Consider the following 19248-nt stretch of genomic DNA (forward strand, 5'->3'; position numbering starts at 1 on the left):
ATTTAACAGTGCAACCCAGAGGTCATGCTCAGCATGGAGTCTGTTTCTGTACTTGTTTTTTAAGTATGCCAGAGTTGAGAACCCTGACTCACATCGGTATGTGGTGCCAAACAGGACCAGAACATCTACTGCTATCTCAGTCAGGCAGGAGACCACTTCCTGCTGTAGATGAGCAACCCAGAACTGTGTGTGGGTTTGCCTCAAACAGCATCAATCAGTTTATTCCAGTTCAGAATAAAAATGATTACTTGTATTTTAACAGCAACAGTTCCAACCTAGACTTGTTGTTTTCAACAATCCTTTCTACAGTAAGTTGTACAGTAGGCCCGATCATTTTATCTTCAAAATATACAGTACTGTAACTTAAGGGTTGCACAGTAGCTAGCTAGCTTGCTTGCTTTGGCTAATATTAGCAATCTAACTAACGTTAATAGCTGTGTACAATGGAATTGTTTGAAAGGGAAACTCACATCCAAGTTACTACTTTGAGAGATTGTACTCCTTTATTTCTGCTTACCTGTTATAAAATGACAACAAGCTAGTTGACTTACTTTTCCACTGTCGGAGCACTGTTTCCTGAAGCATTCTGCCCTGCTCTGAAAGAACTCCCTGGGTTTACCATCATGCTGTGGATGTTTGGTCAGAATGTGTTGTTTTAATGTGTTCGTTTTGAGAGACTCATTTACTAAGCACTTCCCCGCACAAAAGACATTGGTGGGCGCTCCTCGTTATTTCTCAAAGTTTGTATGAAACCAAGAGAGAGAAACGTATCGCTGTATTTGCGTTTAATGACGATTGAGCTGTCAGAATTTATGGCTAGCTTGACTACATTTGATGACAGCGGCGAGTGAGAATAACAAGTCATTGGCTGACAGCGCATCATCTGCTGCTGAACGACAGCGCTGCATCGTGAGGGTCGCGGAGTGATCTTCAAGAAAACTGCAGAAAAAAAGATCCGGTAAACCGCGAAGCACACCGTCTTCTCCCTCTCCCTCGCGCAGCTGCCGAACTGACACAGCTGCTAAGCAGAGAGCGCAATGAACAGAGGCCATTTGTACTTGGCCAAATCAATTCCAGTAATTAATGAAATAATGATACATTTGCTCTAACACGTCGCGACCCACCATTAACAGGTCCGGTCGCGACCCATACTAAACAAGGTGAGAGAACTTTAATTATAAATATGAAAGATAGACACCAAAAGGACAAACTTCGATTATATTTACAAATGTTGGAAGCAATTATTACAAAAATATCGTTCTTTAGCTTAAAATACATGTTCAGTGCATAGAAATACTAATAATTTACACATGTAAATACAACATGTAAAGCGTTTTTAAAAAACGTAACAGGGTCATGTATGTAGGTTAGAAAGATAAACTATTTTATTTGAAGTTAGATATATAAATAGCGATATAAATAAATTATGAACTTTTTCTCTGCTTCCAAACTTCAAAGCCAAGCAGATGTCAAAGGTTATATTCTTCTTAGTATCACTGGCATCTGTGGATCAAATGAATGAAAAGGTGTTATTACATGTGTTGTAATATGGCTGTTCAACCACGGTCTCTGAGGACACAAACATTTCTGATGTACATCAGGGACGGATTCATTCAGACCTTGAACATCAGCTGAGTGGACTCTCTGACCAAGTAATGGCATACATTTATCAATTAACTACTATCAAAACGATCAAACTAACGAGTCAAAAGGGGTGTGTCTCAAGTTGCACTCTACCTGCAAGAGGTTGAAGTGCTGTTTGTTGTTAGCACAGGCAGTATGGTTCAGGTGACATGCAGGGTAGGATGGTCTGAGTCCTGGGTTAGAGTGGGCTGTGGGGACAGGTTAGTGCGGTCTGGGACACAGTCACACCTGTCAACATCTATGTCACAGTCCACCGTTCTCATATTGGGAGAGAAGTCTGGAACAAACAGAGAGAAAAACATAGGAATGACTTAATATTACTACAGGGACCAGACCAGGGAAAATGGAACGAGAACAAAACAAAACATGAGAATAACGACTTCCTACAGAGACTATATAATATCCTGAATAACACCCTGATTTAGCATCCCCAGCGCATTACAATGGAATGGTCCCCAAAGTGCAAACACTGCCCAAACTGGTGCTGCATACCAGCTAAATCTATATATATCTATACCACTGATATATCTACCAGTGGTACTAAGCTGGTTGTTCAGTGGAGGGGTAGGACACAGTGGTAGACTAACCTGGTTGTTCAGTGGAGGGGTAGGACACAGTGGTAGACTAACCTGGTTGGTCAGTGGAGGGGTAGGACACAGTGGTAGACTAACCTAGTTGGTCAGTGGAGGGGTAGGACACAGTGGTAGACTAACCTGGTTGTTCAGTGGAGGGGTAGGACACAGTGGTAGACTAACCTGGTTGTTCGGTGGAGGGGTAGGACACAGTGGTAGACTAACCTGGTTGGTCAGTGGAGGGGTAGGACACAGTGGTAGACTAACCTGGTTGGTCAGTGGAGGGGTAGGACACAGTGGTAGACTAACCTGGTTGGTCAGTGGAGGGGTAGGACACAGTGGTAGACTAACCTGGTTGGTCAGTGGAGGGGTAGGACACAGTGGTAGACTAACCTGGTTGTTCAGTGGAGGGGTAGGACACAGTGGTAGACTAACCTGGTTGGTCAGTGGAGGGGTAGGACACAGTGGTAGACTAACCTGGTTGTTCAGTGGAGGGGTAGGACACAGTGGTAGACTAACCTGGTTGGTCAGTGGAGGGGTAGGACACAGTGGTAGACTAACCTGGTTGGTCAGTGGAGGGGTAGGACACAGTGGTAGACTAACCTGGTTGGTCAGTGGAGGGGTAGGACACAGTGGTAGACTAACCTGGTTGGTCAGTGGAGGGGTAGGACACAGTGGTAGACTAACCTGGTTGTTCAGTGGAGGGGTAGGACACAGTGGTAGACTAACCTGGTTGGTCAGTGGAGGGGTAGGACACAGTGGTAGACTAACCTGGTTGTTCAGTGGAGGGGTAGGACACAGTGGTAGACTAACCTGGTTGTTCAGTGGAGGGGTAGGACACAGTGGTAGACTAACCTGGTTGTTCAGTGGAGGGGTAGGACACAGTGGTAGACTAACCTGGTTGTTCAGTGGAGGGGTAGGACACAGTGGTAGACTAACCTGGTTGTTCAGTGGAGGGGTAGGACACAGTAGTACTAACCTGGTTGTTCAGTGGAGGGGTAGGACACAGCGGTAGACTAACCTGGTTGTTCAGTGGAGGGGTAGGACACAGCGGTAGACTAACCTGGTTGTTCAGTGGAGGGGTAGGATACACAACGGTCGGCCATGCAGTCCCAGATCAACCCACTGGCACACAGGCGCCTGGAGTTCTCTGATTTAGAGAGCTGACGCATCGGAGAGCACCTGCAGACAAACACACAGCCTGGTTAGTGCTATAAGGGTACGACTAGAGAGAGTGTGTGTGTGTGTTTATGTTAGTGTGTGTGTGTGTATCTTTACATCTGGACTCACCCGCTCCTCCTGTGAGAGCGTATATGGGCTTGCCGTCGGATCAGGGGTGGTTCCATACACTTACACTCTGTGTGATTGGCTACCTTTATCAACACCGGCTCAGGTCCGTATTTGAACGGTATCACACTCAGCAGCTGCAGGACGAAAAGTGTCAGAACACATTAGTCCGTTTCTGGAGTCAGCGATCCATTTTGTAGAGAGAGCTGTATTTTATTTGACTCATTGATGGCCCAATGATGTGCATAGTGTACATTACGTAGTCTGTACGTTCTATATATATTCACATTCTCCAAAATCCTTGTAAAGCACTTATCATAATCACAATTGTCTTAAAACATAAATCAGGGGTCCCCAACTACATCAGGGGTCCCCAACTACATCAGGGGTCCCCAACTACATCAGGGGTCCCCAACTATATCAGGGGTCCCCAACTATATCAGGGGTCCCCAACTACATCAAGGGTCCCCAACTATATCAGGGGTCCCCAACTACATCAGGGGTCCCCAACTACATCAGGGGTCCCCAACTATATCAGGGGTCCCCAACTACATCAACGGTCCCCAACTATATCAGGGGTCCCCAACTACATCAGGGGTCCCCAACTATGGCCGCAGGACGATTTTTTGTTGGAGCGGATGGTCGAGGGGCCGGAACATAATTACAATAATTTGTACACTGCAAACATCCAAAAAGAGGTTGTATTTAAAAATAGACAATTTCATACATTGATTACATTGAGACACGATTAAATATCATTTTTTTTTATTAGTAGGAATACTTGGGAACAGATTTCCTAAATTAAACACATTTTTAGCTGAATTCCTGGTGATTTTAAAAGTATTTTTTAGACCAAAAACTATAAAATCATATTTAAAAAAATATATATATTTATTTACTAAAAACGGCCCCTGCCATAAATCATTGCCATTTATTAAGAATAATATTAATAATGCATTTTATTTGTAATACACTTTCTAACAAATATTTAAAGAGGAAATGCTCACTGTTTTATTAACATAGGCAGTACTTGTGTTTCTGCACGAGACACCCTCTTTGTTGCAGCATCCGTTACACCTGAAGACGGACACGCAGGGGGGCTTGAAGAACATGGAGGTCGTGGTGCCCAGTTCCTTTGCCACGTCTACACACGTCTCTCTGGGCATGCACTGGGTCTTCTGCCACTCATCGTCTATAGCTGATGATTACATACACACAACACCAACAGTTACACACAGAACAAAACTAATAGCCACTATGGAGACTTGCTTTGGGTACCGTCTGGGTACACTCACATTCTAACCTCAAAACATGCATTAGCAACCTGGAATTAATGTCTTGGCTTTTGCTTGGAGGGTTAACACAGTCTCGAGAAGACCCAGGGTTCAAACCAGTCTGTCTCATACTTTATGACTATCTCCAGGGAGAACATTAAATAATGCCCAGCCTTTAGCTCAGAGGTCTAACACATTCTTGTAGTGCACAGTAGACGCAGATATTGAACCCACATACCTTTGAGTATCCCGAGGCTGTAGGAGCCAGCAGCATATCTCAACAAACAATACCAAAGCTTTAGCTTAGAGAGCCAACACAGTTTTGAGGAGACCCAGGTTTCGACCCCACATACCTTTGAGTATCTCCAGGCTGTAGGATGCTACAGCGTAGCGCGTGGAGCGGTGTGACCCAGATCCAGCGGAGGAGGAGGAGGAACGGTGGTTGGGCTGCTGAGAGGAAGAGGATGAGGGCGACGTCTCCAGGTGTTTGAGTTTTAGACCACACTTCCACAGCTTCCAGTCAGGGAAGTCTGTCAGCATGAGCAGCTCGTCCAGACTGGAGGCCGAACGCACATCCCTCTCCCACTTCTCCTGGTTGATCACCTGCAGGGAGGAGAGGAGGAGGACACAAATCATTTAATGATATATGTTGTTTTAAAGACCGGATAGAAAATAAGCTCCAACACGCTGGTAAAGTGTTGAAAAACATTGTTAGTTGGTTTGTGAGAGTCAACAGTCTCACCACAAGAGGGCAGCACTCTTACATCCAAGTCAGGATAAACTGTAGATGCCATTGAGGCCGGCTTACAAGGACTGGACTGAGCTGATGATACATGCAAGTCAGTCTGATTCCTCACACTCACATCCACCTCTGACTGTGCTATTATTGCCCAAAGCCAGGTACCACAGACCATTAACAGCTGTCCTGGGATTTAAGATTTAGACTATCATCATTTAGATCACAACAGATACAAAAACAATCAGTGCTTCTGTGTATTATAGTATTATAGCACTACATTACTATAGTACTACAGTATTATAGTACCACAGTATTGTAGTATTTAAGTACCACAGTATTATAGTACTATAGCACCTCGGTAGTATAGTACTACAGTATTATAGTACTATGGTATTATAGTATTATAGTACTACAGTATTATAGTGCCACAGTATTGTAGTATTATGGTACTACAGTATTATAGCACTACAGTAGTATAGTACTACAGTATTATAGTAATACAGTGTAATAGTATTATAGTACTACAGTTTTATAGTACTACAGTATTATAGTACTATGTGTGTAATCATTACTTCTTCTCATTCCCATGATGGTTTATAGCTGGGATGAGAGGATGCCCATTGTACCCCAAATGCACAGTAGATCCCCTGGCATCAGCCCATAGACAACATAACAGCTGGGAATGTGGAGTTGGCTGGGGTGGCATTAAGGGGTAGTGGGAGGCAGGAGTTCCCAGGGTCCACCTGTTGAGGAGCTCTAGGAGCTCTGAGAAGACAAGCTTCCTCCTTCCCATGGAGCAGAGGATGGAGGAGAGACACAGAACATCGGGAGACCTAGCTACTGTTTCCCACAGAGACAAGCTAACAACTGCTGCTGCACATGCTAGTGCAGATAACAAGCAGGTAGGTCACTAACTAACAAATATACAGTACTACTGCAGATAACAAGCAAGTAGATCACTAACTAACAAATATACAGTACTACTGCAGATAAGCAGGTAGATCACAAACTAACAAATATACAGTACTACTGCAGATAAGCAGGTAGATCACAAACTAACAAATATACAGTACTACTGCAGATAACAAGCAGGTAGGTCACAAACTAACAAATATACAGTACTACTGCAGATAAGCAGGTAGATCACAAACTAACAAATATACAGTACTACTGCAGATAACAAGCAGGTAGGTCACAAACTAACAAATATACAGTACTACTGCAGATAACAAGCAGGTAGATCACAAACTAACAAATATACAGTACTACTGCAGATAACAAGCAGGTAGGTCACAAACTAACAAATATACAGTACTACTGCAGATAACAAGCAGGTAGGTCACAAACTAACAAATATACAGTACTACTGCAGATAACAAGCAGGTAGGTCACAAACTAACAAATATACAGTACTACTGCAGATAACAAGCAGGTAGGTCACAAACTAACAAATATACAGTACTACTGCAGATAACAAGCAGGTAGATCACTAACTAACAAATATACAGTACTACTGCAGATAAGCAGGTAGATCACTAACTAACAAATATACAGTACTACTGCAGATAACAAGCAGGTAGATCACAAACTAACAAATATACAGTACTACTGCAGATAAGCAGGTAGATCACTAACTAACAAATATACAGTACTACTGCAGATAACAAGCAGGTAGATCACAAACTAACAAATATACAGTACTACTGCAGATAACAAGCAGGTAGGTCACTAACTAACAAATATACAGTACTACTGCAGATAACAAGCAGGTAGATCACTAACTAACAAATATACAGTACTACTGCAGATAACAAGCAGGTAGATCACTAACTAACAAATATACAGTACTACTGCAGATAACAAGCAGGTAGATCACTAACTAACAAATATACAGTACTACTGCAGATAACAAGCAGGTAGATCACAAACTAACAAATATACAGTACTACTGCAGATAACAAGCAGGTAGATCACAAACTAACAAATATACAGTACTACTGCAGATAACAAGCAGGTAGATCACAAACTAACAAATATACAGTACTACTGCAGATAACAAGCAGGTAGGTCACTAACTAACAAATATACAGTACTACTGCAGATAACAAGCAGGTAGGTCACAAACTAACAAATATACAGTACTACTGCAGATAACAAGCAGGTCACGAATGTGTGGAGAGATGGACCAAGGCGCAGCGGATGTAGAGTTCCACATATTTATTATAAAGTGAAACTTAGCAAAAACCATAAAACAATAAAGAAACAACGAAACGTGACTATGTGGTACACATGCACAAAACACAAAATAATATCCCACAAACACAGGTGGGAACAATAACTACTTAAATATGATCCCCAATTAGAGACAATGATTACCAGCTGCCTCTAATTGGGAATCATACAAATCACCAACATAGAATTATTAAACTAGAACCCCACATAGAAATAATAAACTAGAATACCCCCCAGTCACGCCCTGACCTACTACACCATAGAGAAACAAAGGCTCTCTATGGTCAGGGCGTGACACAGGTAGGTCACAAACTAACTAATATACTGTGTTACTGCAGATAACAAGCAGGTAGATCACTAACTATTATACTGTGTTACTGCAGATAACAAGCAGGTAGGAAAATCAGACCACAATAATTCTGAAACTTGTGTGGTCTCTCTCAGTGCCCTACAGGCCAACATGGAGAATGGGAACAGTCACGTGTACAACTCCAAACACATTGGAGGAAACCCCTCTGAGTCTGGTATTACAGCTGACCAGTCCTATGGAGCTGTGGCTTCTTCCCTGCCTCCACTTATAGTGTTCAAATCATAACTAAATTCACTCTCTGCACACTATTACCCAAAAAACTAAGACATTACATTATGACTGTGCTGGTGTAATGTAAATATAACAACAAAATGTTGCAATTTAAATTGTCTATTGTTGCCAATTGTAAAAGTTCAAAATCATAATAACCTTTTATACATTTACAATATAAAAAGGGTGCGGTCGGATTTGTTGAGAAAGACGAATAGCGAGGGAATAAGGGACTTCCATTAATTTATGAGATGGGAAGGGAAACCCACAGAACAGATGGAAAGTTTAATAAACAACGGAGAGGAGAGGCCGGGTCAGAGGCAGAGAAAAGGACTGTCATGCAATATAAAACTTGCCAAACAGAAACGGTTTTCATTAATTTCTTCCAGTCGTTGTAACGACATGAGCCGCCACTGATCTGTTCAATATGTGAGGATTGTGACGTTAGTGTGTAGCTGGCTGCTTCCTCTATGTGAGGATTGTGACGTTAGGGTGTAGCTGGCTGCTTCCTCTATGTGAGGATTGTGACGTTAGGGTGTAGCTGGCTGCTTCCTCCATGTGAGGATTGTGACGTTAGGGTGTAGCTGGCTGCTTCCTCTATGTGAGGATTGAGACGTTACGGTGTAGCTGGCTGCTTCCTCTATGTGAGTATTGTGACGTTAGGGTGTAGCTGGCTGCTTCCTCTATGTGAGGATTGTGACGTTAGGGTGTAGCTGGCTGCTTCCTCTATGTGAGGATTGTGACGTTAGGGTGTAGCTGTCTGCTTCCTCTATGTGAGGATTGTGACGTTAGGGTGTAGCTGGCTGCTTCCTCTATGTGAGGATTGTGACGTTAGGGTGTAGCTGGCTGCTTCCTCTATGTGAGGATTGTGACGTTAGGGTGTAGCTGGCTGCTTCCTCTATGTGAGGATTGTGACGTTAGGGTGTAGCTGGCTGCTTCCTCTATGTGAGGATTGTGACGTTAGGGTGTAGCTGGCTGCTTCCTCTATGTGAGGATTGTGACGTTAGGGTGTAGCTGGCTGCTTCCTCTATGTGAGGATTGTGACGTTAGGGTGTAGCTGGCTGCTTCCTCTATGTGAGGATTGTGACGTTAGGGTGTAGCTGGCTGCTTCCTCTATGTGAGGATTGTGACGTTAGGGTGTAGCTGGCTGCTTCCTCTATGTGAGGATTGTGACGTTAGGGTGTAGCTGGCTGCTTCCTCTATGTGAGGATTGTGACGTTAGGGTGTAGCTGGCTGCTTCCTCTATGTGAGGATTGTGACGTTAGGGTGTAGCTGGCTGCTTCCTCTATGTGAGGATTGTGACGTTAGGGTGTAGCTGTCTGCTTCCTCTATGTGAGGATTGTGACGTTAGGGTGTAGCTGGCTGCTTCCTCTGTGTGAGGATTGTGACGTTAGGGTGTAGCTGGCTGCTTCCTCTATGTGAGGATTGTGACGTTAGGGTGTAGCTGGCTGCTTCCTCTATGTGAGGATTGTGACGTTAGGGTGTAGCTGGCTTCTTCCTCTATGTGAGGATTGTGACGTTAGGGTGTAGCTGGCTGCTTCCTCTATGTGAGGATTGTGACGTTAGGGTGTAGCTGGCTGCTTCCTCTATGTGAGGATTGTGACGTTAGGGTGTAGCTGGCTGCTTCCTCTATGTGAGGATTGTGACGTTAGGGTGTAGCTGGCTGCTTCCTCTATGTGAGGATTGTGACGTTAGGGTGTAGCTGGCTGCTTCCTCTATGTGGGGATTGTGACGTTAGGGTGTAGCTGGCTGCTTCCTCTATGTGAGGATTGTGACGTTAGGGTGTAGCTGGCTGCTTCCTCTATGTGAGGATTGTGACGTTAGGGTGTAGCTGGCTGCTTCCTCTATGTGAGGATGGTGACGTTAGGGTGTAGCTGGCTGCTTCCTCTATGTGAGGATTGTGACGTTAGGGTGTAGCTGGCTGCTTCCTCTATGTGAGGATTGTGACGTTAGAGTGTAGCTGGCTGCTTCCTCTATGTGAGGATTGTGACGTTAGGGTGTAGCTGGCTGCTTCCTCTATGTGAGGATTGTGACGTTAGGGTGTAGCTGGCTGCTTCCTCTATGTGAGGATTGTGACGTTAGGGTGTAGCTGGCTGCTTCCTCTATGTGAGGATTGTGACGTTAGGGTGTAGCTGGCTGCTTCCTCTATGTGAGGATTGTGACGTTAGGGTGTAGCTGGCTGCTTCCTCTATGTGAGGATTGTGACGTTAGGGTGTAGCTGGCTGCTTCCTCTATGTGCGGATTGTGACGTTAGGGTGTAGCTGGCTGCTTCCTCTATGTGAGGATTGTGACGTTAGGGTGTAGCTGGCTGCTTCCTCTATGTGAGGATTGTGACGTTAGGGTGTAGCTGACTGCTTCCTCTATGTGAGGATTGTGACATTAGGGTGTAGCTGGCTGCTTCCTCTATGTGAGGATTGTGACGTTAGGGTGTAGCTGGCTGCTTCCTCCATGTGAGGATTGTGACGTTATGATGTAGCTGGCTGCTTCCTCTTTGTGAGGATTGTGACGTTAGGGTGTAGCTGGCTGCTTCCTCTATGTGAGGATTGTGACGTTAGGGTGTAGCTGGCTGCTTCCTTTATGTGAGGATTGTGACGTTAGGGTGTAGCTGGCTGCTTCCTCTATGTGAGGATTGTGACGTTAGGGTGTAGCTGGCTGCTTCCTCTATGTGAGGATTGTGACGTTAGGGTGTAGCTGGCTGCTTCCTCTATGTGAGGATTGTGACGTTAGGGTGTAGCTGGCTGCTTCCTCTATGTGAGGATTGTGACGTGAGGGTGTAGCTGGCTGCTTCCTCCATGTGAGGATTGTGACGTTAGGGTGTAGCTGGCTGCTTCCTCTATGTGAGGATTGTGACGTTAGGGTGTAGCTGGCTGCTTCCTCTATGTGAGGATTGTGACGTTAGGGTGTAGCTGGCTGCTTCCTCTATGTGAGGATTGTGACGTTAGGGTGTAGCTGGCTGCTTTCTCTATGTGAGGATTGTGACGTTAGGGTGTAGCTGGCTGCTTCCTCTATGTGAGGATTGTGACGTTAGGGTGTAGCTGGCTGCTTCCTCTATGTGAGGATTGTGACGTTAGGGTGTAGCTGGCTGCTTCCTCTATGTGAGGATTGTGACGTTAGGGTGTAGCTGGCTGCTTCCTCTATGTGAGGATTGTGACGTTAGGGTGTAGCTGGCTGCTTCCTCTATGTGAGGATTGTGACGTTAGGGTGTAGCTGGCTGCTTCCTCTATGTGAGGATTGTGACGTTAGTGTGTAGCTGGCTGCTTCCTCTATGTGAGGATTGTGACGTTAGGGTGTAGCTGGCTGCTTCCTCTATGTGAGGATTGTGACGTTAGTGTGTAGCTGGCTGCTTCCTCTATGTGAGGATTGTGACGTTAGGGTGTAGCTGGCTGCTTCCTCTATGTGAGGATTGTGACGTTAGGGTGTAGCTGGCTGCTTCCTCTATGTGAGGATTGTGACGTTAGGGTGTAGCTGGCTGCTTCCTCTATGTGAGTATTGTGACGTTAGAGTGAGCTGGCTGCTTCCTCTTAAACCAGACATACAAGGAGTTTTCTTTTCCCTCTTCTGCAATTTAGACCCGGGGGAAAGCAGGGCCCAAGGGGAGATATCGGGAGATTGAGAGAGAGTGAGTGAGGGGGGAGAGAGACAGACAGCGAACAAGAGAGAGAGTGAGTGAGGGGGGAGAGAGACAGACAGCGAACAAGAGAGAGGAGAAAGAGTGAGTGAGGGGGGAGAGAGACAGACAGTGAACAAGAGAGAGGAGAGAGAGTGAGTGAGGGGGGAGAGAGACAGAAGAGAGCGAAGAAGAGCAAGAGAAAGAAGTGATTGATAATTTAGGAAGTTGAAACGCTCCTCTCTCCAGGTCAGTGAGATCTTGTTACCGGTGACGCATGCATTTGCACTTCCAATACATATGCACCGTTTACATAAGAGGCACTCACACACTGCTCATTAGACTATGTCAGCTCTGATCTTCATGGACATCTCACAGGTGGTGTGTGTGTGGTTTCTCTTCGCCCCCTGCCAACTGGTCAGCGCTAGTTTTATTAGCTCACATGGTGAGTTGTAAGGAGAGTTGATTCGGTTCATAAGAACACAAAGATGGACTCAAACCCGGTGTCTCCAGAGGGAGACACGCGTCTGCATTTCATGACATACTGGTCATTAATAAATAGCCTCTTGATGATGGTGATGACTCGTGCATTGAATCCACAGAATGAGAGCCTGAGCAGAATATGAGTTAGCAGATGAAACAGTGTCTGGTCTGGACATTGAAGCCATACAGAAATGAAGTACATAGACACTGGACACTTACCCTGAGAGAGCTGGGATCATCCTGAACCTTTTCTGGCATTCCCAACTTCACCAACACCAGCATCATTCCAACACTGGCAGCAAGCATACTCTGTATCTTCTGGTTCAATGCTGTATCTCAATCTCTCTTGTGTTCAAAGTTCTCCTTCTGTCTCTGTACGGTCAATCCTTCAGTCTCTGGACAGAAGTTCTATAACAGAGAGCCGTTTCTCTAATGGGTAATCCCCTGTAACAGAGAGATGTTTCTGTATTGGGTAATCCTCTATAATAGAGAGCAGAGCCAGAGGAAGGAGTCTCCTCACTACAGACCAGCCCCTCTCAGACCGGCGCTGACTCCTCAGACCACACACAAGCTCCTGTCACGGTCCCTGTGGTTACAGACACCTCTCTCTCTCTCCCTGGTCACAGACACCTCTTTCCCTCTCCGTCTGGTCATAGACACCTCTCTCTCTCCCCTTGGTCACAGACACCTCTCTTTCTCCGTCTGGTCACAGAGACCTCTCCCTCTCTCCCCCCGGTCACAGACACCTCTCTCTCTCTGGTCACAGACCTCTCTCTCTCTCTCCCCGGTTACAGACACCTCTCTCTCTCTCCCCCCAACTACACACAGCAAGGACACTTAAAGTTTCACTCAGTCACTTGAGACTGCCTCAAGGACTCTCAAGACTGTCTCTCCATTGGTCCAACTACAAGCAAGGACTCTTAAGACTGTCTCTCTTTCTTTTGCCTGTCTTGACTATCCCCTCTCTTCTCCCCAGTTAGTCCAGACCTCTTCAGATCTCATTATCTACTGTGTCTCAGCCTCTGCGTTGAAGGGCCTGCTTGTCACATCGAGCGAGCATGGCCCCGCACTTAGTTCCTGTCCTTCAGGGTTGAGAGGGCTGTCTGTCTGTCTCTCTGTCCCCACCTTGTCTCCCTGGCTCTGTCTGTCCCCACCATGTCTCCCTGGCTCTGTCTGTCCCCGCCTTGTCTCCGTCTGTCTGTCTCTCTGTCCCTACCTTTGCTGCCTGGCTCTGTCCGTCTGTCTCTGTCCCTGCCTTGTCTCCCTGGGTCTGTCTGTCTTTCTGTCCCTACCTTTGCTGCCTGGCTCTGTCCGTCTGTCTCTGTCCCTGCCTTGTCTCCCTGGGTCTGTCTGTCTCTCTGTCCATACCTTTGCTGCCTGGCTCTGTCCGTCTGTCTCTGTCCCTGCCTTGTCTCCCTGGCTCTGTCTGTCTGTCTGATGTTGCCTTGCTCTGTCTGTCTGTAAGTCTGTTCTGTCTGCCCCTGCCTTGGCTGTTAAATCCAATGCCACTGTATTTCCACAGAGTTCAGCTTATCTGGAGCAGCATGAACATGTGTTTTAAATGTGATCCAGACCTCAGCTACGCAGCATGGATACATGGGCCAGGGAGGGACGCTCCCACTCTCCACCCCACCCCTTTCCCATCCCAGCCAAAACTCACTTCCCACTGGGAACAGACTTCATCTCAACGTCTAATTACGAGGAAACAACATTGATTCAACCAGTGTGTGCCCAGGGTTTTGATTGTCTGCGGAGGGAGGGATGGAGGAGGGAGAAACAGGCGATGTGATAGAGAGGGAGGAGGGATGGAGGGAGAGAGGAAACAGGCGATGTGATAGAGAGGGAGGAGGGTTGGAGGAGGGCGAAACAGGAGATGTGATAGAGAGGGAGGAGGGATGGAGGGAGAGAGGAAACAGGCGATGTGATAGAGAGGGAGGAGGGTTGGAGGAGGGCGAAACAGGAGACGTGATAGAGAGGGAGGAGGGAGAGGAGAAACAGGCGATGTGATAGAGAGGGAGGAGGGTTGGAGGAGGGCGAAACAGGAGATGTGATAGAGAGGGAGGAGGATGGAGGGAGAAACAGGCGATGTGATAGAGAGGGAGGAGGGATGGAGGGAGAGGAGAAACAGGAGATGTGATAGAGAGGGATGACGGTTGGAGGAGGGAGAAACAGGAGATGTGATAGAGAGGGAGGAGGGTTGGAGGGAGAGGAGAAACAGGTGATGTGATAGAGAGGGAGGAGGGTTGGAGGAGGGCGAAACAGGAGATGTGATAGAGAGGGAGGAGGGATGGAGGAGAGAGAAACAGGAGATGTGAGAGAGGGAGGAGGGCGAAACAGGAGATGTGATAGAGAGGGAGGAGGGTTGGAGGGAGAGGAGAAACAGGAGATGTGAGAGAGGGCGAAACAGGAGATGTGATAGAGAGGGAGGAGGGTTGGAGGGAGAGGAGAAACAGGAGATGTGAGAGAGGGAGGAGGGATGGAGGAGAGAGAAACAGGCGATGTGATAGAGAGGGCAGAGGGATGGAGGAGGGAGAAACAGGCGATGTGATAGAGAGGGCAGAGGGATGGAGGAGGGCGAAACAGGAGATGTGATAGAGAGGGAGGAGGGTTGGAGGAGGGCGAAACAGGAGATGTGATAGAGGGGGAGGAGGGATGGAGGAGAGAGAAACAGGCGATGTGATAGAGAGGGAGGAGGGCGAAACAGGAGATGTGATAGAGAGGGAGGAGGGCGAAACAGGAGATGTGATAGAGAGGGAGGAGGGCGAACCAGGAGATGTGATAGAGAGGGAGGAGGGCGAAACAGGAGATGTGATAGAGAGGGAGGAGGGAGGGAGAAACTGGAGATGTGATAGAGTGGGAGGAGGGAGAAACAGGAGATGTGATAGAGAGGGAGGAGGGATGGAGGAGGGAGAAACAGGAGATGTGATAGAGAGGGAGGAGGGATGGAGGGAGAGGAGAAACAGGCGATGTGATAGAGAGGGAGGAGGGTTGGAGGAGGGCGAAACAGGAGATGTGATAGAGAGGGAGGAGGGCGAAACAGGAGATGTGATAGAGAGGGAGGAGGGCGAAACAGGAGATGTGATAGAGAGGGAGGAGGGCGAAACAGGAGATGTGATAGAGAGGGAGGAGGGAGAAACAGGAGATGTGATAGAGAGGGAGGAGGGAGAAACAGGAGATGTGATAGAGAGGGAGGAGGGATGGAGGAGGGAGAAACAGGAGATGTGAGAGAGAGGGAGGAGGGTTGGAGGAGGGAGAAACAGGAGATGTGATAGAGAGGGAGGAGGGATGGAGGAGGGAGAAACAGGAGATATGATAGAGAGGGAGGAGGGATGGAGGAGGGAGAAACAGGAGCTGTGAGAGAGAGGGAGGAGGGTTGGAGGAGGGAGAAACAGGCGATGTGATAGAGAGGGAGGAGGGAGAGGAGAAACAGGAGATGTGATAGAGAGGGAGGAGGGTTGGAGGAGGGCGAAACAGGAGATGTGATAGAGAGGGAGGAGGGCGAAACAGGAGATGTGATAGAGAGGGAGGAGGGCGAAACAGGAGATGTGATAGAGAGGGAGGAGGGCGAAACAGGAGATGTGATAGAGAGGGAGGAGGGAGAAACAGGAGATGTGATAGAGAGGGAGGAGGGAGAAACAGGAGATGTGATAGAGAGGGAGGAGGGATGGAGGAGGGAGAAACAGGAGATGTGAGAGAGAGGGAGGAGGGTTGGAGGAGGGAGAAACAGGAGATGTGATAGAGAGGGAGGAGGGATGGAGGAGGGAGAAACAGGAGATATGATAGAGAGGGAGGAGGGATGGAGGAGGGAGAAACAGGAGCTGTGAGAGAGAGGGAGGAGGGTTGGAGGAGGGAGAAACAGGCGATGTGATAGAGAGGGAGGAGGGAGAGGAGAAACAGGAGATGTGATAGAGAGGGAGGAGGGAGAAACAGGAGATGTGATAGAGAGGGAGGAGGGAGAAACAGGAGATGTGATAGAGAGGGAGGAGGGAGAAACAGGAGATGTGATAGAGAGGGAGGAGGGAGAAACAGGAGCTGTGAGAGAGAGGAGGGAGGGGAGACCCGCTGTTTCGCAGCCTGAGACGTCATTCTGCCAGATGCAAATGGCCTTGAAATGTGAGACGTGGTTGGTTTCCCTCCTTCCTGTAATGGATACTTGCATCTCCTCTGAGGTCTGTCTAAAGACATAATGACTGGAACTAATCAGTGGTTCCATTAGATAGCTTCTGGAGACATCACGGCAGGATCGTTTTATTGAGGTTGAATTAAAAGTGCCTTTTTCATCATTTACATTTCAGTTTAATGGCTTGGAGGCACAGTGACAAAACATCTATTTGAGCAACAAAAAAATCTGTATAAAATGAGAACTTAATGATTTAAAAAGAGACAAACACACATCAAGCTGGTTCATTATTAAAATAGACTTTGGTCACATGATCATAACAAGACAAGACCTATAACATGATTAGAAGACGTCTTCTGATTCTTAGAAGGAATCCCTGATCTTAGACCTCCAAGCCTTCGCCCTCTCGAACCCATTGGTCCCTGTCCTGTAGTCTGTGACTGCCTGGTTGATCTCCTCTTCCGTGTTCATCACAAACGGACCTGGAGAGAAAGAGGAAAGTGTGGTGTGTCACTTTACACAAGAACAATCCAATATTGTGGTAACTGACTGGAGTTCAGTAATGTAAAGAAAGGAAGGTCTTACCATGTTGGACCACCGGTTCATTGATCGGCTGTCCCGCAATCAAGACAAAATGGGAGACCTCTGATGTCTGGAGAAAGGAATTAGAGTTGTAATGAATGTACAATTCCTGAAAACTGTGTTAGAGTCTGTAAGAAGCTCAGACAGCCTACCTGATTTTCTACTGCTATGCAGTCTCCATCATCAAACACTATGGTGTGATGTGGCTCCACTTTCTGCTGCTCTGCATCTGGGCCTGAAAGAGCAATGGAAAACAGAATAGAACTCTACAGAACTCTACAGAACTCTACAGTTTATTACCTCAAAAGAAATGGCAAACAAAACAACTTAAATTTGAGGAATTTCTGTCAGATTTTAACCCGAGGGAAACACTGAAATCAAGAACCAAAGGAAATGTGCATTTCCTCTCCATCTGACATGGTTAAATCTGCTTCCTTCATCTGAATACTATAGTCAAAAGAAATGCTGAAACGCCAAACGCTTCAAGTTGTGGTGGATATATTTATCAGACACAGCTGTGCTTGATTTGCCTCACAGACTACACTCCGTCGATTCAGTGGCATCTCGGTTCAAACCCACCGTAATCTTAGTTCCAGCAAACGGTTCAACTTTATTCTGGTTTCAAAACATCTGTCTACAATTAAAAAAGGAGCTTTCCGTGACATCCTACGAAGCAACGATTCCATTTAATCAGATCATAATGCTTGTTTCCTGTAGAAACAAACATCAACTATGTATGAAATGTAACAAAAGCCCTTTCAAAATGAGTGAGGAGTGTTAAGTAACTCCTTCTCACGCTAGCTAACATCTATCATAATGAAAATACAACTCCTCCTACTCAAATATGTGCTTCCCGTTGACAAACAAAAGAAACGTTCATTTTTACACATGAAAAAGGACAGGCCTAACGTGTCCTGTATAGACAAACACTGTAGGGGACAGTTCAACTCTGTATAGCAGGGTGTCACAGGACTGTAGGGAACAGTTCAACTCTGTATAGCAGGGTGTCACAGGACTGTAGGGAACAGTTCAACGCTGTATAGCAGGGTGTCACAGGACTGTAGGGAACAGTTCAACGCTGTATAGCAGGGTGTCACAGGACTGTAGGGAACAGTTCAACTCTGTATAGCAGGGTGTCACAGGACTGTAGGGAACAGTTCAACTCTGTATAGCAGGGTGTCACAGGACTGTAGGGGGACAGTTCAACTCTGTATGCAGGTGTCACAGGACTGTAGGGGACAGTTCAACTCTGTATAGCATGGTGTCACAGGACTGTAGGGGACAGTTCAACTCTGTATAGCAGGGTGGCACAGGACTGTAGGGAACAGTTCAACTCTGTATAGCAGGGTTTCACAGGACTTAGGGACAGTTCAACTCTGGGTAGCAGGGCGGGTCAAAGGACTGTAGGGAACAGTTCAACTCCTGTAGTAGCAGGGTGTCACAGGACTGTAGGGAACAGTTCAACTCTGTATAGCAGGGTTGTCACAGGACTGTAGGGACAGTTCAACTCTGTATAGCAGGGTGTCACAGGACTGTAGGGGACAGTTCAACTCTGTATAGCAGGGTGTCACAGGACTGTAGCGAACAGTTCAACTCTGTATAGCAGGGTGTCACAGGACTGTAGGGGACAGTTCAACTCTGTATAGCAGGGTGTCACAGGACTGTAGGGAACAGTTCAACTCTGTATAGCAGGGTGACACAGGACTGTAGGGAACAGTTCAACTCTGTATAGCAGGGTTGTCCCAGGACTGTAGGGAACAGTTCAACCTCTGTATAGCAGGGTATCACAGGACTGTAGCGAACAGTTCAACTCTGTATAGCAGGGTGACACAGGACTGTAGGGAACAAGTTCAACTCTGTATAGCAGGGTGTCACAGGACTGTAGGGAACAGTTCAACTCTGTATAGCAGGGTGTCACAGGACTGTAGGGAACAGTTCAACTCTATATAGCAGGGTGTCACAGGACTGTAGGGGACAGTTCAACTCTGTATAGTAGAGTGTCACAGGACAAGACCTATAACATGATTAGAAGATGTCTTCGATTCTTAGAAGGAATCTGATCTTAGACCTCCAAGCCTTCGCCCTCTCGAACCCATTGGTCCCTGTCCTGTAGTCTGTGACTGCCTGC

At 46.7% G+C, this 19248-nt stretch overlaps 2 protein-coding genes across 3 annotated transcripts in view; both read right to left on the reverse strand.

The window, feature by feature from the left end:
* Positions 1–1379: 1379 nt before the first annotated feature.
* vegfd (vascular endothelial growth factor D) lies at positions 1380–16504 on the reverse strand. The gene is made up of 8 exons (XM_038985289.1): positions 16478–16504; positions 12638–12733; positions 5131–5380; positions 4511–4701; positions 3507–3640; positions 3280–3398; positions 1738–1921; positions 1380–1503 (listed from the first exon to the last, which is right to left on the reverse strand). Exons 1-7 carry the CDS (start codon positions 16502–16504, stop codon positions 1785–1787), a joined length of 954 nt encoding a protein of 317 aa, XP_038841217.1. The 3' UTR covers positions 1380–1503; positions 1738–1784.
* Positions 16505–16650: 146 nt separating this feature from the next.
* pir (pirin) overlaps positions 16651–19248 on the reverse strand; it is a 115645-nt gene continuing 113047 nt past the window's right edge. For both annotated transcript variants that reach the window (XM_038985293.1, XM_038985292.1), the window contains 3 exons: positions 17273–17355; positions 17124–17190; positions 16651–17020 (listed from right to left, as the gene is read on the reverse strand). In XM_038985293.1, the coding sequence (XP_038841221.1) occupies positions 16902–17020; positions 17124–17190; positions 17273–17355 (269 nt within the window). In that variant the 3' untranslated portion in view covers positions 16651–16901. The remainder of the gene's footprint in view (positions 17021–17123; positions 17191–17272; positions 17356–19248) is intronic.

The sequence above is a fragment of the Salvelinus namaycush genome, unplaced genomic scaffold, assembly GCF_016432855.1.
Source record: "Salvelinus namaycush isolate Seneca unplaced genomic scaffold, SaNama_1.0 Scaffold315, whole genome shotgun sequence".
Taxonomy (NCBI): domain Eukaryota; kingdom Metazoa; phylum Chordata; class Actinopteri; order Salmoniformes; family Salmonidae; genus Salvelinus; species Salvelinus namaycush.

Excerpts from the sequence above, each read along its gene's own strand:
- vegfd (XM_038985289.1), bottom strand. The coding sequence starts at position 16,504 with ATGACGTCTCAGGCTGCGAAACAGCGG. Across the intron at positions 5,381-12,637 it reads ATGATCCCAGCTCTCTCAGG|GTGATCAACCAGGAGAAGTG; the intron begins GTAAGTGTCCAG and ends TCCTCCCTGCAG. Across the intron at positions 3,399-3,506 it reads CGCTCTCACAGGAGGAGCGG|GTGCTCTCCGATGCGTCAGC; the intron begins GTGAGTCCAGAT and ends GTTTGTCTGCAG.